The sequence below is a fragment of the Ammospiza nelsoni genome, chromosome 8 (assembly GCF_027579445.1).
Source record: "Ammospiza nelsoni isolate bAmmNel1 chromosome 8, bAmmNel1.pri, whole genome shotgun sequence".
Classification (NCBI taxonomy): Eukaryota; Metazoa; Chordata; class Aves; order Passeriformes; family Passerellidae; genus Ammospiza; species Ammospiza nelsoni.
In genome coordinates this window covers 33,854,875-33,871,733 of record NC_080640.1, presented here as the reverse complement: position 1 = coordinate 33,871,733, position 16,859 = coordinate 33,854,875, and the positions used below count along the sequence as shown (strand labels likewise).

At 45.0% G+C, this 16,859-nt stretch overlaps 1 protein-coding gene across 6 annotated transcripts in view; it reads left to right on the top strand.

Moving 5' to 3' along the window:
• The window catches only part of MICU1 (mitochondrial calcium uptake 1), a 95,849-nt gene that overhangs the window by 52,506 nt on the left and 26,484 nt on the right, over positions 1 to 16,859 (top strand). For all 6 annotated transcript variants that reach the window (XM_059477028.1, XM_059477029.1, XM_059477030.1 and 3 more), the window contains 2 exons: positions 3,323 to 3,405; positions 10,981 to 11,178. In XM_059477028.1, the coding sequence (XP_059333011.1) occupies positions 3,323 to 3,405; positions 10,981 to 11,178 (281 nt within the window). The remainder of the gene's footprint in view (positions 1 to 3,322; positions 3,406 to 10,980; positions 11,179 to 16,859) is intronic.

Here is a 16,859-nt window from a genome sequence, read left to right as displayed (position 1 = left end):
CAGATCTTTGCATCTATCTATGCCTAGGTCTGTATATATGAGTCTTTCCATATATCTCTGAGCTAGGAGTTCACTGATAGTGGTGTGGGCTTCAGCTCCACATTTTCACTCATGTTGGCCCAATGGAAGGGATTGGAAATTGGTGATTTCTACGGTCCCTTCCAATCCAAACTATTCCATGCTTCCATGTTAATGCTTTGGAGGATCCTCCTGAACATCTAAAGATAGAAATAAAGCTAAAAAAGAAACTGCAGTTGCCCTGAACAGTTTCTGCCTCATTGCCCAAGGGAAATCAGTTGCAGTGAAGCAGTCTCTGTTTTTAATAATGTGGAAAAGGATGGTGAGGAGACAGCTCACACAACCAGAGAGAGCTGGGAATGCAGCAGAGCACTTGGGGGAAATCCAGAGGTGGTTTTCCCTTACCAAGGCAGGCATTAGGCCATATGAGAACCAAAGATCCTTTAAATGGCTTTGGACACCACTGCAGGAGGAATTTTGGGTTTGTTTGGAGGCATCTTGATTAAGGAGGCAGTGGAGAAATTTAGAGATGCTGCAGCTGGAAATGGTAAAATTTGGGGGGCAAAATAGAAGAGGGAGGGAAAGGCCACATTTAGCTGGGCAATCTGGTGTCTGCTGATTTTATGGTTTACAAGTTTGAGGGATATAAGTGCAGGAAGAGGAAGGGACTGGAGCTTGTGCAGGCTGAGGTGATGGGCAAGGCAGGCTCAGTGGGATTGGCAGCTCTTGGGGCAGCTCTTCCCACATAAATCCTGGCCAGAAGCATCCCAGCCAAGGGGAGAGGCAGAAATCATCTGAGCCAGGCCCCATAAATCCAGTCCTGGGCACCAGGGGTGTACATCTCTAATGAACATTCCTTCCTGAGCAGCAGTGGGATGAGCTAATTGTCTTGGGTGCCCTCTGGTTCCCCTGGCTCAGGGTCACATTGTTGGGATGGAAGTGTCATTCCAGGTAATTGGAGCTGGATATGTAGATCAAAGGAGGAAACCAGCCATGCCATTTATTAGCTGAAGGAGTGAAGTAATTGAATTTGCCAATTTAAATCCACCCTTCCGTGCCTTTAGAAAATACTGATCCTGCAGATTTTTGATGCTGAACTGCTCATTTAAATTTTGGAGGTGTTGTTCTCCTCTGGGGCTTTGATACATTACTCATGGAAATGTCTGTTTAGAGATGGAAAAGGAGGGAAATGGCCCTTGTGAGGGACAAGTGAGTATTTTACTGTGTTCATCATGTGTCTGCACAAATGGGGTGTGGTATTATCTATTTCCTTAAAAGGGAGAGAAAAAACCCCAACCGGTGACAGTTTTTCACAAGGAATAACAAATTTCCCAAACTTTAAATAAACATCATTATATCCTGGTAGAGAAAATGGAGTAAGAAATATGTCCCAATCTTTAAATAAACATCATTATATCCTGGTAGAGAAAATGGGGTAAGAAACAGGTGTTGACTGCTCTTTTTCTACAACCTTGTAACTACATGAGAGTTTTGTCTGTTCCTCGTCTTCCTCACAGAGGAAACACCATTCCCCTGGTGCCAGATTTTGGGGCTAATAAGAGGAAATTGCCTCCAGGCTTCCATGCAGTTAAAGTGAATAAAATTGTACATGTTCTTGAAATATTAAGGGGGTTGTTGGAAGCTTGTTGCTCTTCAAGAAAATGGAGAATTAATCACTGGAGACACTGGATGGATACAGAGGGGGCTTAATCCCTTAAATTGGATGTATCATTGGAGAGATTATGAAGGTGGTACTGGGGACTGGCTGTCCCCAGGTGAATTAACACTGAGTTAATGAGGGACAGCAGTGAAGGAGGGAGGAGCTGTGGGGGCCCAGCAGGGATGTGGCTGGAAGGGGGATGACCCAGCACGTGGCTGTGGTCACAGGAGAGGCTGCTCCTGCACGTGGTGTCCGGAATTCCATGCTCGAGGGCTTGGCAGGGGGAAGTTGGAGGTGCAGGATGATAAGAGCAGCACCACGTGTGCTGGGGATATCAAGCAGGTCCTGACAGGCTGTCCCTGCCATCAGCCCCAGTGCCCTTACTCATCTATTTTGGGCACAGAGTGTTTGGGAAAAGGGTCTCATTAACCTGTCTGCTGAATCCTTTCCTGATAAAGTGATAGTCATTATTATAGCAAGGAGAAAACACAGTGTGAAAGTTTTGAACTGGAGCTGTAAAATATATCCAAAATCTAGTTCACTTAATTCCATATTCATTTCCTTTTGTCTGAGTGATTGCTCTTTGTCTCCCCTCTGCCACCCCCGTCTGGGAAGTGCCTTCCCACAGAAGAGTGGATGCAAAACCTCATTATACCCTGAGCATCCACTGGAAACATTAAAAGTTGATTATACAGATGAAATTAAAAAGAGCTGAACCTCTCCAGTGATCTACATTAGATGTGGGAAATGAAAAAAGCAGCTAAGTTTAACTGATCACTTGAGATGACAGCCTTAGCATTAGTTATAACCTTGAGGATTCCCTCGAAATCCCAGCAAACACCACAAATCCTGTAGGAGGTGTGTATTTGAAAGTAGCAGAGCATGATAAATCCTCATATATTAACTTAATTTGGGAAAAAATTGTGGCACTGCGTTGTAGCTTCAAACAGCGATGGGTTCCAGAGCCCAAAATGGAAATGTGCTGAAATCCTGTGGTGGGCTGCAGGGAAAAGAGCGTGGCTGGCTGGGAAGTGATGCCTTTGCAGTTCTGACTAAATAGACTGTGACAGCACAGGCTAAATGCAATGAAAAATGAGGTACAGCCACGTCTCAGCTCGTGAGCTGCAGCCCACAGCTCATCTCAGTGCCATGACTGGGCTCAGACAGGGTGGGCATGATTTGTTAAAATTTGTACAGAGAGGCAGGAGCTGAGAAGTGCCCAGATCCCAGCTCTGCTCCTCACCCATGGGAAGCACAAAGAGTGCAGTGCCTGGGGAACATCCTCTGGCCAAACTGGTGGTGGACTGCATGGAACAGTCTGGAGCTCTTGCTGCAGCTTCATTTTCTGTTAACTGTCATTGGAAATAACAGGTGGCATCTTGCTTTCCAGCTTTTCCCACCTGTAAATAGAATAAATGTTCCAGAAACATCTCCTCCTTACAACTCCTTGTCAAGACCTTTGGTGAAAGGAGTACCGTGAAGCTCATAGCTAGAGGTTCCTACAAGCTGCATTTCAACACTAAAATTGAAAGAATTGAGCAAAATTTCTTTTGGATAAAGTCATTCAGAACTTGTGCTGTTTTTTAATTGAGCTTTTGTATCTTTGCTAACTGGTTTTTGTGTTTTGTTGGTTTTTTTGTGTAGCTCCCCAGAGGAATTTTGAAATTGCCTTTAAGATGTTTGATCTGAACGGCGATGGCGAGGTGGACATGGAGGAGTTTGAGCAGGCAAGTTGAGCAATGAGTGCTGTGGCACCTGAGCCATAAGCACAGCATCCCTCTGTGATGTTACTGCCTTCATTTTTGTGCTCAGTGCTGGTTTGCACCTTTCCCTTCTGTGCTGTGCTGTGCTGCTGTTTGTTTCTTTAAACTGCATGTGTCAAGAGAAAATTTTTCATTCAATCAGGACAAGCAGCAGGACAAACTCAGGTTTCCTGTGACTTTGCCACCAACATTCAAGGCCAGGCTGTGTGAGCTTTGGAGCAACCTGGTCTGGTGGAAGGTGTCCCTGCCTGTGGCAGGGGATGGAACAGGATGAGCTTTAAGGTCCCTTCCAACCCAAACCATTCTATGATTCTGTAACATTTTCTTTACAAAAAGTCACCTTCAAGGTAGAAAAAGAACTTTTTTTCACTCTACTGATAAAATGGGATTTTGATCCTACTGCCTTCACAGCTTCTACTGCATTCCTTAATTTTGTCTTCAGAGAATAGCCAAGGTGAGTCTGCTTCAGAGGAGGGTTTATCCACTTATTCCAGTGTAATCCTAAAACGTGTTACTGAGAGCATATTTTCATTAGCCCTCTACTTCTTACAAGGCTTCATCAACACAGAGTTGGCTGCAGGTGTTTTAATGAGTTTAGCCTTCATGTCTGATACTGGTGAGCTCTTCCTGTAAGCTGTGATTTATGGTCGTGTCTGAGTGAGAATAGATTGAAGGCTTGAGCTGGCAGTGGGGAAAAGATTTGCCCTCCCCAGGCAGAAGAGTGTGATTTTCCTTGCCTATTTCTAGCCTTAAGATATTGGGAACTTATAAACACCCTGAAATCACATCCTGAATCACCAGTGTGTGCTATTCGTAAAAGGAAATTTAAATGCATTTGCAAAGTGCTACCCAAGAACAAAGCAGCCCTGGAGAATCCAGGGACAGATTCTTCCTCATGAGTTGGCTCCATGAGTAATTAACTGCAGAAGAGTCTCCACAAGGTCGTGCTTGGGGCACTTGCTATAAATGGGAAGAACTAGTGGCAAAGGAGGTCTGTTGAATTACATCCCTCTCTAATCTTTTTGCTGTCATCCTCCCTAAATTATTACCTGTGTGTATGATGTCATCATCACGAGCTTGCTCCAGAGCCATGGAATAGATCTGGGGAAGTGCAGGGGTTTAGATGCACACTTTGGACTCTTGAGGAGGGTGGAGTGTGTTGATTTGCAGTCTGACATCACTTCACTTGGCAGCTTGAAATGTAAACCTGGGGTTTTGGTCATGTTCCTTCCTCTTGGGGTTCTGTGGCTGAGATGACCCCGAGGTATTAAAGAGTCTTTTCCCAGCCCTGTGACCAAAGAAGTCTCAATTCCTTGGTTCTGCTTTTCAAGGTTGTTTAATTTCTCTTATCTGTTACATTCTCTCTCTGACCTGCTGAGCTCTGTCCAGCAAGTCGGGTTGTGGCACAGTCACTGCCCTTGGGGTGGTGTTGACTTTTTATACTACAAACTACGTGTACTTTATTTACAATAATTCTCCAATACCTATCACCTATGTTAGACAGTCTGTCTCTACCCTTAACCAATCAAACAGTGTCACCATCACAGCAGAAGATGGAGGACAAGAAGAAGAAGGACAGGACATGCCCAGATTCCTCCATCTTGCCTCTTGAGCCCCCATTCTATAACCCTAAAATTCTACTTTCTCACCCTGTGACAAATTCACTGTCATTTTACTCAAACTCTTGTGGCTTGTAACTCTTCACACAAAGTTGATAATTGTTTCCATGGGCTAAAATCAAAGGCACGGGTGTTTGTGACTCCATGCCAAGGTCTCTGAGCCCCTGCCAGGGTCTGGAATCACCCAGGGCAGCCAGAGGAACGTCCTGGGTCCCAGCACCCTTCTTTCCCCAAGTAAATCCACAGTTCTTCTATCTGCATAGTGCATGGAGACAGCACTCCACTGCAGCTATGTGATCATATTGAACAGCCCAAAAGGTGATTTATGGTAGTTGCAGTGTTCTAGAATGAAATCAATTATGGAGATAGATGAATTTAAGAAAAGCAGAGAACAATTAACCTCCTACTAAAAATGCAGTGGTGCCAAGGTGCTAACTCAGGTGTCACATTTGGCTTTTTTATTAGAGCCACCTAAAATGAAAAAGGAACATTTCTACAAGATGAATGTTTCCTAATTGCTGTGAAGATGAGGGTACAAAATTGAATTCAATTATTTAAAATCATCCAGTAGACCAGGGGAAGTTATGCATGCATTAAGTCACATAAATATCCTTAGGAAGGGGAAGGTATTTTTGTTAAGCTGGTTACCTGTGTCACTGCTTGTATAGAAAGGAATAAAGTTCCTGGTTAGCATCAGAATATTTGGGTGAAGGCTGAGAGTAAGAGGATGAAGGAGCTGTTTTGGAAAGTGAGAAGATATCTGTGAAGATACTGATTTGCTGCCAGAACAAACACAGCTCCAGTGGGAGGCACATATATCTCATTATGCAAACATCTAACATTACAAACAATTGTTTATATGATAAATCCTGTTTTTCACTCCTTATGGAAATACCTCATGAAGAGTATGTAGGATGGCAGGGTTTGCAGCTCTGTCCTGTTAATCTCACCTGGCAGGAGCAGCTGGAACTGACCCTCTCAGGGATTGTGCAACGCTTTAAAAGAGCAACATCGTTTTGGGGAGAATGGATGGAAGAAGAGGGGGAAGAAAAGGACACCAGGGAAGCATCATTCCATCCTTGCTAGCTGTGAGCACGTGGGAATGAACTTCCTATTCCTCCCTCACACCTTCTCTTTGGAGGCAGCCAACAGCAGGTCCCTCTTATCACTGATCTTTGAAAACCTCATCAGGAAAGAAAATTACTTCAGTAATTTAGCTCGTATGTGACTTAGCTTTAACTAATTTATTAGGCTTTAACTGCCTAATAAAAAACCAGTTCATTTCTTCTTGCCTTGATGAAGAATTTCAGGGTTTTTATCCAGTTGAGGCATGTGGTTAGTGCTTAGTCTTGAATAATGTGGTGCTTGCATCAGTATTGCCTTCAATTCTTCATCCTTTGGCATATAAATTGTTAGTTTACTCCTCTGTTTTTAAAGAAAAGCTGGCTGAAAAGTAGAAAACGTGCATGCAGTGTTACTGGTGATTTCTCTTTGAGCCTTTAACTCTTTTAATATATATATTTTTTCCCCTCATCTGGTACAAAAGATGAAACATGACAAACACTAAGGCTGAAATAGGAACAAAAAAGAGTGGAGCATCTCAGAGCTCCCTGTCCTTGCAGGATTGATGAGCTGGGGTGAGGGCAGCTCCTTGCAGTGGTGCCTCCCTTTCTGGATCATTGAAAGGATTACCCAAAACAGGGACTGCTTCAATCATTGTGGCTCCAGTGCCCACAGGTGGATTTTCAACCTGTCCAACACTTGTTACAGATGGGAGAGGAAAAAAGAGCCCTAGGATTCCACATAAATAACAGGCAGGAAAAGCTGCTCTGTGGAGCAGTCTGCAGTGTGGTAAACACTGATGTAGAAACAGGGGCACTTTTCCAAGCTGGCCTTAAATTGCCTTGCTTCAGACAGTTTATAAATATTTGTCTCCAAACTGTGCTGCATGCAGAGCTCACAGTTAACAGTGAAGCACAAAGCAAACTGAGGAGTTGCTATTTACAGTGGAAAAAACAGAGAATTCCTGAATAGTTTGGGTTGGAAAGGACCTTAAAGATCATCTCAATCCAACCCCCTGCCATGGGCAGGGACACCTTCCTCTGTCCCAGGTTGTTTCATGTTCTGTCCAGCTTGTCCTTGAGCACTTCCAGGAATGGGGCAGCCACAGCTTCTCTGGGCAACCTGTGCCATGGCCTCACCACCCACACAGAGAAGAATTTCCTCTCAAAATGTAGTCTAAAGCTCCTCTCTTTCAGTATAAAGCCATTACCCTTGTAAATAGTCTCTCTCCATATTTCTTGCAGGCTCCCTTTAGGCACTGAAAGGCCATAATTAGGTGACCCCACATCCTTCCTCACATCAAAGTAACCAAAAAGCCTCAAAACCTCTTTGCTGTACTTTTTTCCTCTTTTTTCTCTCCTCTAGTTGATTTTCTTTGTGGAAGAACAGGCAGCAGTCTCTGGTTGGGAGGCAGGGTTTCCAGCAAGGTGAACCCAGCAGCAATAGTGTGGTGTTTTCCCCTAGAGCATCTCCTTTGGGGCTGTTCCAGCACTCACTCTCATTAGGAAAAGGTTGAACACACTGAATACCACAATAATGAGGTTCTGGCATCCTTGTGACAGCTGGAGCTCTTGGCAGCTGCTTTTCTTCCTCCCTTCCAGCTTTTGTCAGCAGGGGGAAGAGGCTGATGGCAAAGCAGGGGTGGTTGCTGGAGCTTTGGGAAGCCTGGGCTGTCAGGTGGCTTTTTTCCCTTCTATTTCAAACTTGTTGTCCTTAATATGAATCCTTTTGCTGCCTTGTTGGAAAAGGTAAGTTACACACAGAGAATAAGCCTGGCTTCTCATACCCCAGCAATAATCACTCAGATGGACTTGGTAGCTTAGTGAGATACCTGAGGATGGAGAGAGGGCATGGCTGCATTTGGCTTGGCCACCCCCTTAAATATGCCCAGAACACTTAAAATAACACACTCTTGGATTTTCAGGCTGTCACATCCTTCATGGTCAACCTTTTGGCATCTTTTATGGAGTAGGGAAGTTCTTTTGAAGAGCCTTTTGTGCTGGGTGGGACAGCCCCAGGGATGGAGGAACTTCCAACTGTGGCAGAGAGTAGCAGGCAGCAAGGAGAGGGTGCCCTTGGGTTGAAAACCCCAGGATTTGTGCATGAGTGGGAAGAAATGTGTTGTGAGCTCACAAGGATGGGCAGTAAAGGAGTGGAAGCTCTAAAACATTTGAAGAGTTTTTTCTTCCCTATAATCCCTGGATGTGGACAAAATCTTTTATTTAAGAAAAGTTTGGATGTGGCACTGGGTGCCAGGATTTAGTTGAGGTGTTGGGGCTGGATTGGACTCAATGATCTTGAAAGTCTCTTCCAACCTGGTAATTCTGTGAATTCTGTGCTTGCTGCAGCTTCCACACCTCCTGGGATTTTGTTGGGAAGAAGCTGCTCTGCTGACCAGGGCTGGGATCAACTCTGGAATGATTATCTGCAAGCTGGCTGAATTGTTTCCTAAAACTCATTTTAAGCATTTGAAAAAGCCAGAGCCTAGGTTGGCCAGAGAGGCTGTGGACTCCTCATCCTTAGAGGTGTTCAAGGCCAGGCTGGACAGGGCTTGGAGCGAGCTGGTCTAGTGGGAAGTGTCCCTGCCCATGGAAGGGTTTTGGAACTAGATGGTCTTAAGGGTCACTTCCAGCCTGAATCATTCTGTGATTCTCTAAAGCTCAGCCAAATTTTTTAATTGTTGTGTCTCCTGAGAATTGTTTTAGAAGGAAAAGAAAGAAGGATTGTGGAAACCCAGAGCACCAGGAATATTTCTCTGTCTGCTCTGGGGTGCCCTGACCCCCAGGGCAGCACTGACTTTGTCCCTCATTCATGGAGGAAGTTTCCTACACTCCAGAATAGACTGGAACCCACAAAAGTGTGCAATATATTATAGAGAGCAGTGTAGGTGTATCACTTGGTGAGAAATTGAGGGTTTGGGATTCTTAGTGTGCTGTGGATGGAAGCAAGGTGGAGGGCACAGGGTGTCATCCTGGGTTTCTTCTTCATGCTGCTTCTTCCTCCTTCTCCATGGGTTTGGGTGGCATTTTGTAATTGGGCAGAAAAGTCCCCATTGCAGCTCTTTGGGATCAGCTATTGGGTTAAAAGGGAAAATAATCCAGGTGTCAGTTCTTCATTGGATAGTTTAGTCTTAAAAGCCCTTGGAACAAGAGATTGTTGGCCATTTGGTGCCTTCTAATGAAAAGCTGCTGAACTCACAGCAGTGAGACTGTTTTACTGATAAGAAATAATAAACACCTGAGTCTCAACATGAGCTACTGTCTCAAGTGCCTTCCGTCCAGACCCAGATGAGAGGAATGGAAGATTTGTCTTTCCAGACAAGCTGTGGGTCTGCTGGTAGATAAAACCAGCACTGGGAGATAAACAATGGGAAGGATTCCACTGATTGATGAATGGAAAAAGATATTTGCTTTTACAAATAAACTTTAGGTCTGCTGATCAGTGAAATTAGACATTGAAAGGTGACAGAAACAATGGAGAAGAAAAACCCCTAAATTCCATGAGAATTAAAACTTAAAAGGGAGGGTTATACATTAGAGGGGAATCTTTGGTGACCCTGAGATGCATTAGAAAGTCTCTTTTCCCAGCCCAGCAGCTGAAGAAGGAGTCAGAACTCTTCAGTTCTCGTTCTCAAGGTTGTTTATTATTTCTTATCTATAAAATTCTTTCTCTGGCCTGTCCAGGTCCATTCAGCAGGACAGACAGAGACATTCTACCTGCCCCTGAGGTCGTGTTATCTTTTTATACTAAAAACTACCTGTACATTATTTACCATAACTTCCCAATACCTATCACCTATGTTAGACAGTGAGCTTCAAAACCAATCCAAAAGTGCCAACATCACAGCAGAAGATGGAGGCCAAGAAGAAGAAGAAGGAGAAAGGCTGGACACGCCCAGATTCCTCCATCTTGTCCCCTGAACCCCCATTCTAAAAACCCAAAAAAATCTATTTTTCATTCCATGACAAACTAATTATTATTCTACTTGTACTTTCATGGCTTGCAAATCTTCATATAAGGTTGGTAATTTTTTCCATGGGTCATAATCAAAGCCACAGATGTTCTGGGCTCTGTGCCAGGGTCTCTGAGCCCCCTGGCAGGGGTCCTGACAATCCAGGACAGCCAAAGGGATGTCCTGAATTCCAACATGGTATCAGGCATTTTGGGAAGTCTGTACCTTCCAAGTACCTCAACCAATGGGGAAAGAGAGAAGGGAAATGGGGCTGGGAAATTGGGATAAAAAGGAGGCTGCATCCCCCAAAAATTGGAGGGATCCCAGGGGAATGTCCCATGCCTCTCCCTTTATTCATATAAAGTGAAAGGACTCCTCTGTCTCCTTTTTGGACATAAACTGTCGCTGACATCTTTTATGAAAAATCCTTTCCTTAGGATTTTTCCTCCTGAGAAGCTGAGAGCCTCTGGAACAAAATGTAAACATTGATTATCTGCTGCTGTGGAATGCAACAGGTGGATCTGGGATTGGCCCATGTTGGTTGTTTCCAATTAATGGCCAATCACAGTCAGCTGGCTGAGACACAGAGCCCCAGCCACAAACTTTTGTTACCATTCTTTCTTACTCTATTCTTAGCTAGCCTTCTGATGAAATTCTTGCTTCTATTCTTTTAGTATAGTTTTAATATAATATATATCATAAAATAATAAATCAAGCCTTATGAAACATGGAGTCAGATCCTCATCTCTTCCCTCAACCTGAGACCGCTGTGAACACGGTCACAATAAACCTCTGATGTTTGTGGATTCATTTTCCTAGCACAGAGAAACCAGCAGCTGGTACCCCCCCAGAGGATGCCACAGGCTCTTGACTGGTTCTGACGGTGCCATCTGGCTGTGTCTGTAGGTGCAGAGCATCATCCGCTCGCAGACCAGCATGGGCATGCGGCACCGGGACCGCTCCACCACCGGCAACACCCTCAAGACCGGCTTCAACTCCGCCCTCACCACCTACTTCTTCGGGGCTGACCTCAAGGGCAAGCTCACCATCTCCCACTTCCTGGACTTCCAGCGCAAGCTGCAGCACGACATTCTCAAACTTGAGGTTTGGAATGGTTGTTTTTGTCCAGGGGAGGGCAGTGCAGCATGGGTGTGCTTAGGGTGGGTGTGAAAAACGCCAATCACTTGGGTTTTTTTAATTTTAGAAGTTTAATGATAATAAAATGGTTATAAAAAGAGCAATATAGTTAGAGTAATAATAATTTGGACAATTTGGATTAGGACAATACGAGACAATAAAAACAAAGAGTTACAGACAGTCTGGGTATCTTTTCTGGGCAAAATAAGCCCATAAAAGGCCCCACATTAACAGAGGATTAACCCTTAAAAGCAACAGCCTGTTGCATATTCATACACCTCATACATGATGCATAAATTCCATTCAAACACAGGATTCTGTCTGGGCAGTGTCAGCTTCTTCCTCTGAATCCTGACAGTGTCTTCAGGGCTGAGCCAGGCAAGAAGAACTCAATAATGGAGCAATAAATTCTCTTTCTCTGAGAGATTTGGATGTCCTGTGGCTGCTATCTGGTGCAAGACCTTTCTTTATAAAAAAGTATCTTACACAGCATAGTTTCTATTTTAACATTATGTTATAACCTAAAATTATATTTAACACACCACTTAAGAAAATTAATACAGCATTACTTTTTAACACAACACATATAATATTCATTTGAATATTTGTGAAAAGCCAATCATAAAATACACATTTGTCATAGTGGGGCTTCTGGAGGAGGAGCAAGAGACTGAGAAGGGTACAAGGGGAATTTCTACAGCTGTGACTTACAGATCCAAGCTGTTTAATTCCTGATGGGCATTTCAGTGCCTGTGGCACTCCCCAAGGAACATCTCCAGCATTTGTTGGTGGCTGCTCTTGGTACATCCTGGGTGTGTGTTCCTCTAAAAGCCTGGCTGTTGCCTTGGCTCTGCTGATGGGGATGATTTAAGGGAAAAACAGCAGAGGTTGTGAGTGGCCTGTTGCTGCCTTGCTGAGGAAGGTTGGTCTGAGTCTTAATCAGTGAGCTGGGCCCTAAAGGACCAGGATTTATAACATTCCCAAAACTCTTCATTGTCACCATGATATTTGCTGAAAAATCCCTTTGCCAGGACTTCTTCTCCTGGGAAGCTGAGAAGCCTCAGAGAAAAATGAAAGCAATAATTATCTGATTTGCTTCTCTTGTGTTTTGCTGCTTTGGAATGTGGTTTGGTCATTGTTTTATTGGTTTCATGTGAATTGTTTTAACTTAATGACCAATCACAGCCAGGCTGTGTCAGACTCTGGAGAGAGTCACAAGATTCTTTATCTTTTAGCCTTCTCTCTGTATCCTTTCTCTATTCTTTAGTGTAGTTTAGTATAGTATTCTTTTATATAATATAATATCATATAATAAAATAATAAATTAGCCTTCTGAGAACATGGAGTCAGATTCCTTCATCCCTCCTCTGTCTGGGGAACCCCAAAAATACCACACTTCATCTCTGCTTTTGTCCCCATCTTTTCTGTTTGCTTCATTTTTCTGAATGTTTCTGCTGGGAAAGTGTTCGTGGCCTGTTTGGATCCTCCTAAATAGGTGGTCTCTGTTATGTGACCTCTGTTGTTCACTCCTGGATGTTTTATGAGAAATATTGTCCATCTCTAGTGAATTTAGTCTCCTTTTTAATTTGCATTACCCTGAGTTTTAACAGCAGCTCCCAGCCTCCTGCTCCTAGTCACAAAACCTGAATTTAATCATCACCCTTCAAAATTTGGTTCTTTTGTATAAAATCAGCAGAAGGACAGCAACAGGGGACTTGCTGGCCTGTCTCAGCTCCCAGGTAGAGCTGACTCAGTTGGAAATGGTGCCCATCACTGCATCAGGCTGCAGGGTTCAACCTGGCTTGAGCAAAACCAGGCTTTTATTTGCATTGGAAATCAGGATTTGTGCATAAGATGTCCCCCAGCCTGTCAGGATAACAGAATTCAGAGCTCTGTCTCTTCAGTCTGGTGTATTATTGCTCACATGCTCAGGTTGTGTGATCAGCGTTTTCTCAAATTCTTATCAAGTCAGTCATTGCAATTTAAAACTGAATTTATTCCCTTTTTCTTTTGGAATTTACAAATTCAAGTAAGGAACTGACCCAAGGACTGATTATTTTATTTTTGTGGAGGCAATTGCCTGGTTCACTGCCTTCATTTCCTGGCCATTAAAGCAGGTGCTGTGGCCCTGCCTTTGCAGGGGGAATTGGCTGTTCAAGACAATGTTCTTTGTGAACTGGGTCAGCTCCTCAGTGCCTCTGCAAATTGAAAGGAATAAAATACTCTTTAAGGTGAAGAAACATCAGGTGTAACTTGAATGTAAAGGCAAGAGAAGCAGAGATTTTTCTATGCCCTGTTTTCCTCTGCCCTGTTCACTCCAGGGTGGACACTGAGGTGTTCCTGACCCTGTGCTCCCTCCACAGCTCCCCACTCCCCTCATTAAGAGGCAATGGGTATTTTTCTTTCCAGTTTCATGATACTTGTTCTTCTATTTCTGCTGTGACAATTTAGTTCTTGATGATTTCAGTCAATTGTGCATCTCCTGGCTAATAGTAGTTGCTTTTCTAACAGATCATTTATAAAGTGGGACAATAAAAGATATTTATATCTGGGTAAGTTATCAGATATCATAAATGCATCATTACTGACTCCCTGCCAGCACCAGGCTGATACTCATTTCCACTGAAACATTGATGGTTCTGCTCTGCCAAACTGAACTTTTCCTTGAGTTCATGCTACTAAAGCCCTGATTTTCCTGTTCCTAACTCTCATTGATTTAGGCAAAACTGGCCTATTTCTGTCCCCACATTATGCAATGGGGCTTCTCTCCTTTTCAGCTTTTATCTCTTTTGACCTGATCTCCCACCTTTCCTCCTTGCTTCACATTTGATGTGTTTGTTCACACTTAAGGAGCTTTTCCCAGAGTGTCTGGTGGGTTTGTGTTGTTCCTTTGCCAGGGAGTGCCCTGATGCCCTCAGCTGCTTGAAAAGCACAGCAATTCAGAGATGAGATTCTCCTGAGAAGAGAGGGGTTTACCCTGACCCATGTAAATCAGGAGAATGTGAGAAGTGGTGCTGTGCTGAACTCTTCTTCCCTCATCTGCTCATCCTCTGCTGGCTCAGTAAAACTGGAGCATGGCCTGAAGCTGGGATGTTGATTTGAAATCCAGTTTTTGTTCATGTTCAGAGCTCTGGGGAGGCCCTTGGGGAAATGCAGGTCTATTACCGCGACCTGTGTGGGTCGCAGTTGGTGAGAGAGAGACGGTGAATCTTGTATCTTGATCAGAAGGCTGAATTTATTAATATATGATATAATACATTATAATTATACTAAAAAGAATATAGAGAGAGGTTTGCAGAGCCGCTAGCTAAGCTGAGAAGAGATAGAAAAGAACCCACAACAAAGTTGTGGCCAAGGACTCAGTCCCCTGGCTTGAACTGGTGATTGGCTCTTAATTATAAACATAGAAAATGAGCCAATCAAGGTGAATCCTATTGCATTCCACAGCAGCTGATAATAATTGTTTACCTTCTCTTCGGGGGCCTCTGGCTCCCGAAGACACAGAAATATGAAAGGAAGGATTTCTGTGGAGAAATGTCTGCGACATCTCACCTTTCTAAATTGTATAAAAATAAAAGAAAAATGCTGATGTGGAATGAACAGGAAATTCCTTCACCTATAAAATATAGAATACTAACAATTCACTAAAACAATCCTACAATATAAGAAAAATTGCAAGAAACAATGCAAAGAGAATTCAAGTCCATGCAGCTGAGTTTCAGGAACAGTCCATCAGCTGAAGTCGTTTCTTTTGGACATCTGAGAGTCCTTAGAGTCCTTTTTGTCCTGAAACAGCATAACACAATTTTAAACAATTTGAAACAATTTGAACAATTTTTAGAATGTCCTTTTCTGGCCCTTCAGTGCTTCAGCACTTCAGAGCTGCTGCCCGCCTATTTTCAATCTTTTTTATTTAATTTTTAATTTTTTTTTTTTTTTTTTTTTTTTTTTTTTTTTTTTTTTTTTTATCGAAAAGCAAAAGAGCAGCAGCCGAGCAGAGCAGTGCCAGAGAAGGAAAGGCCCTGGGGGCCCTGGCCCATACTGGACCAGGAACCCCAAAACTGGCTCACACAGGGGGACCCGGACCGGTAGGACAAACCAGAATCCCCAAAAACATCAAGAGGCCTCGCAGTGGGCCCGGCCCAGGAATTTCCTGAGCCCAGCATCCCAGGCCAAACCCATGAGGAAGGCTCTGCATTCCTACGGGCCTGAGCCTTGCTGCCAGCACAATGGCAGCACGGGTAGTGAGACGCTTCCTTTCCCCTAAACCACTGAGGCATGCCAGCAGCAGGGAAATAGAAGCTGCCCCGAGAATCTTCATCTCGGGTCTGGGAATGTTTGTTTCCCACAGCATCACGGCACCACCCCCACTGGGCTGGGGACCAAAGGCAAAACTTTCGGGAGCCCCCTCCCCCTCGCCGCTAGGGCACAAGAGAGGCGGCGGCCTCCATGGGACAATCCCCGAAAAACCACCCCCCAAACCGCCGAGCTTGAAAGCCGGCAGCCGGACTGCCACAACAGTGGGCTGGCGGGCAGCCCCTGCTCCACTGAAGGAGAGACCAGCCTCCAGGGCGGCTGCTGGGACGTCCGGTGGAAGCAGCGGGGACGGAGCCGGAACCGGGGAGGGAGCCGGAACCGGGGGGGGGAACCGCGCTGAGCGTGGGATCAGCCGCGGGCTGCTTCGAGGGTCCCGCAGGTTCAACTCCGTTTTCTGCTGCTGACTCTGGGGTCCTCTGCGGAGGCGCAGTCGCAGTCACCGTCGCAGTGCAAACCGGCAGCAGCGGAGCTGGGAGAGACAGCGGAGCGTCGCCGTTGCTTAGCAACAGGTCAATCGGCGGAAGTGCTGTCTCTTCGGCCTTCTCCGACACAGGCTCTGGCGGGGGCAGGGAGGCCGGTGAAACCGTGGGCGGGACCTCCTGGAGAGGCGGAGACGGGATCTCCTGGAGTGACGGCTCTAGCAGGGGCGTGGAGGAAACCTCGGAGACCGGTGCCGCCCCCATATCTGAAGGCGGAGTCTGAGAGGCCGGCGCTGGCTTGAGCGGCCGCTCCCATCCCCCCGGAGAGAGAGAAGGGGGGGAAGGAGGAGGCTCCATCTGAGCATGCTCCGGAGCAAGAGTAAAAAAAACTTCTTCGCGCCGCGAAGTTTCGGCCCCCCCCGCCGCGAAGCAGGGGGGGGAAAAAAACCCAAAGTCCTCCCCCACCGGGTCTTCTGCCAAGGGTGGTGGAAACGGAGCTTGGCCATAACAGTTAGATATCCATTGAAAACAAGCTGCTCTGCGCTTCAGGACTGGGAAAAGCTTTATAAATGCTGAGTAGATGGAAGGCAACACGCGTCCCTCCAGGTAGACGCACTGGATAATCGAGTCCATGCACTCCCAGACAAAAACATCCAAAGCATACAGAATATCAATAAAGAACCCAAAAAGCTTTGCCCATCGAAAGAACCCATAGATATCTGTTTTTGACAAAAAGCAACCATCTTCTCTGCACCAATAGTTCCAGAGGGCAATAAGCTTTTCCTCTGAAGAGGAGAATTGAATCTCTTCTGGCAAGGCATGTGTTTGCCATACGAACAGCCACAAGCTACGAAGGGCTGGTTCATCAGGGATAGAAAAGTGAACAGTACCTTTTGAAAGAGTCCAGCTTGC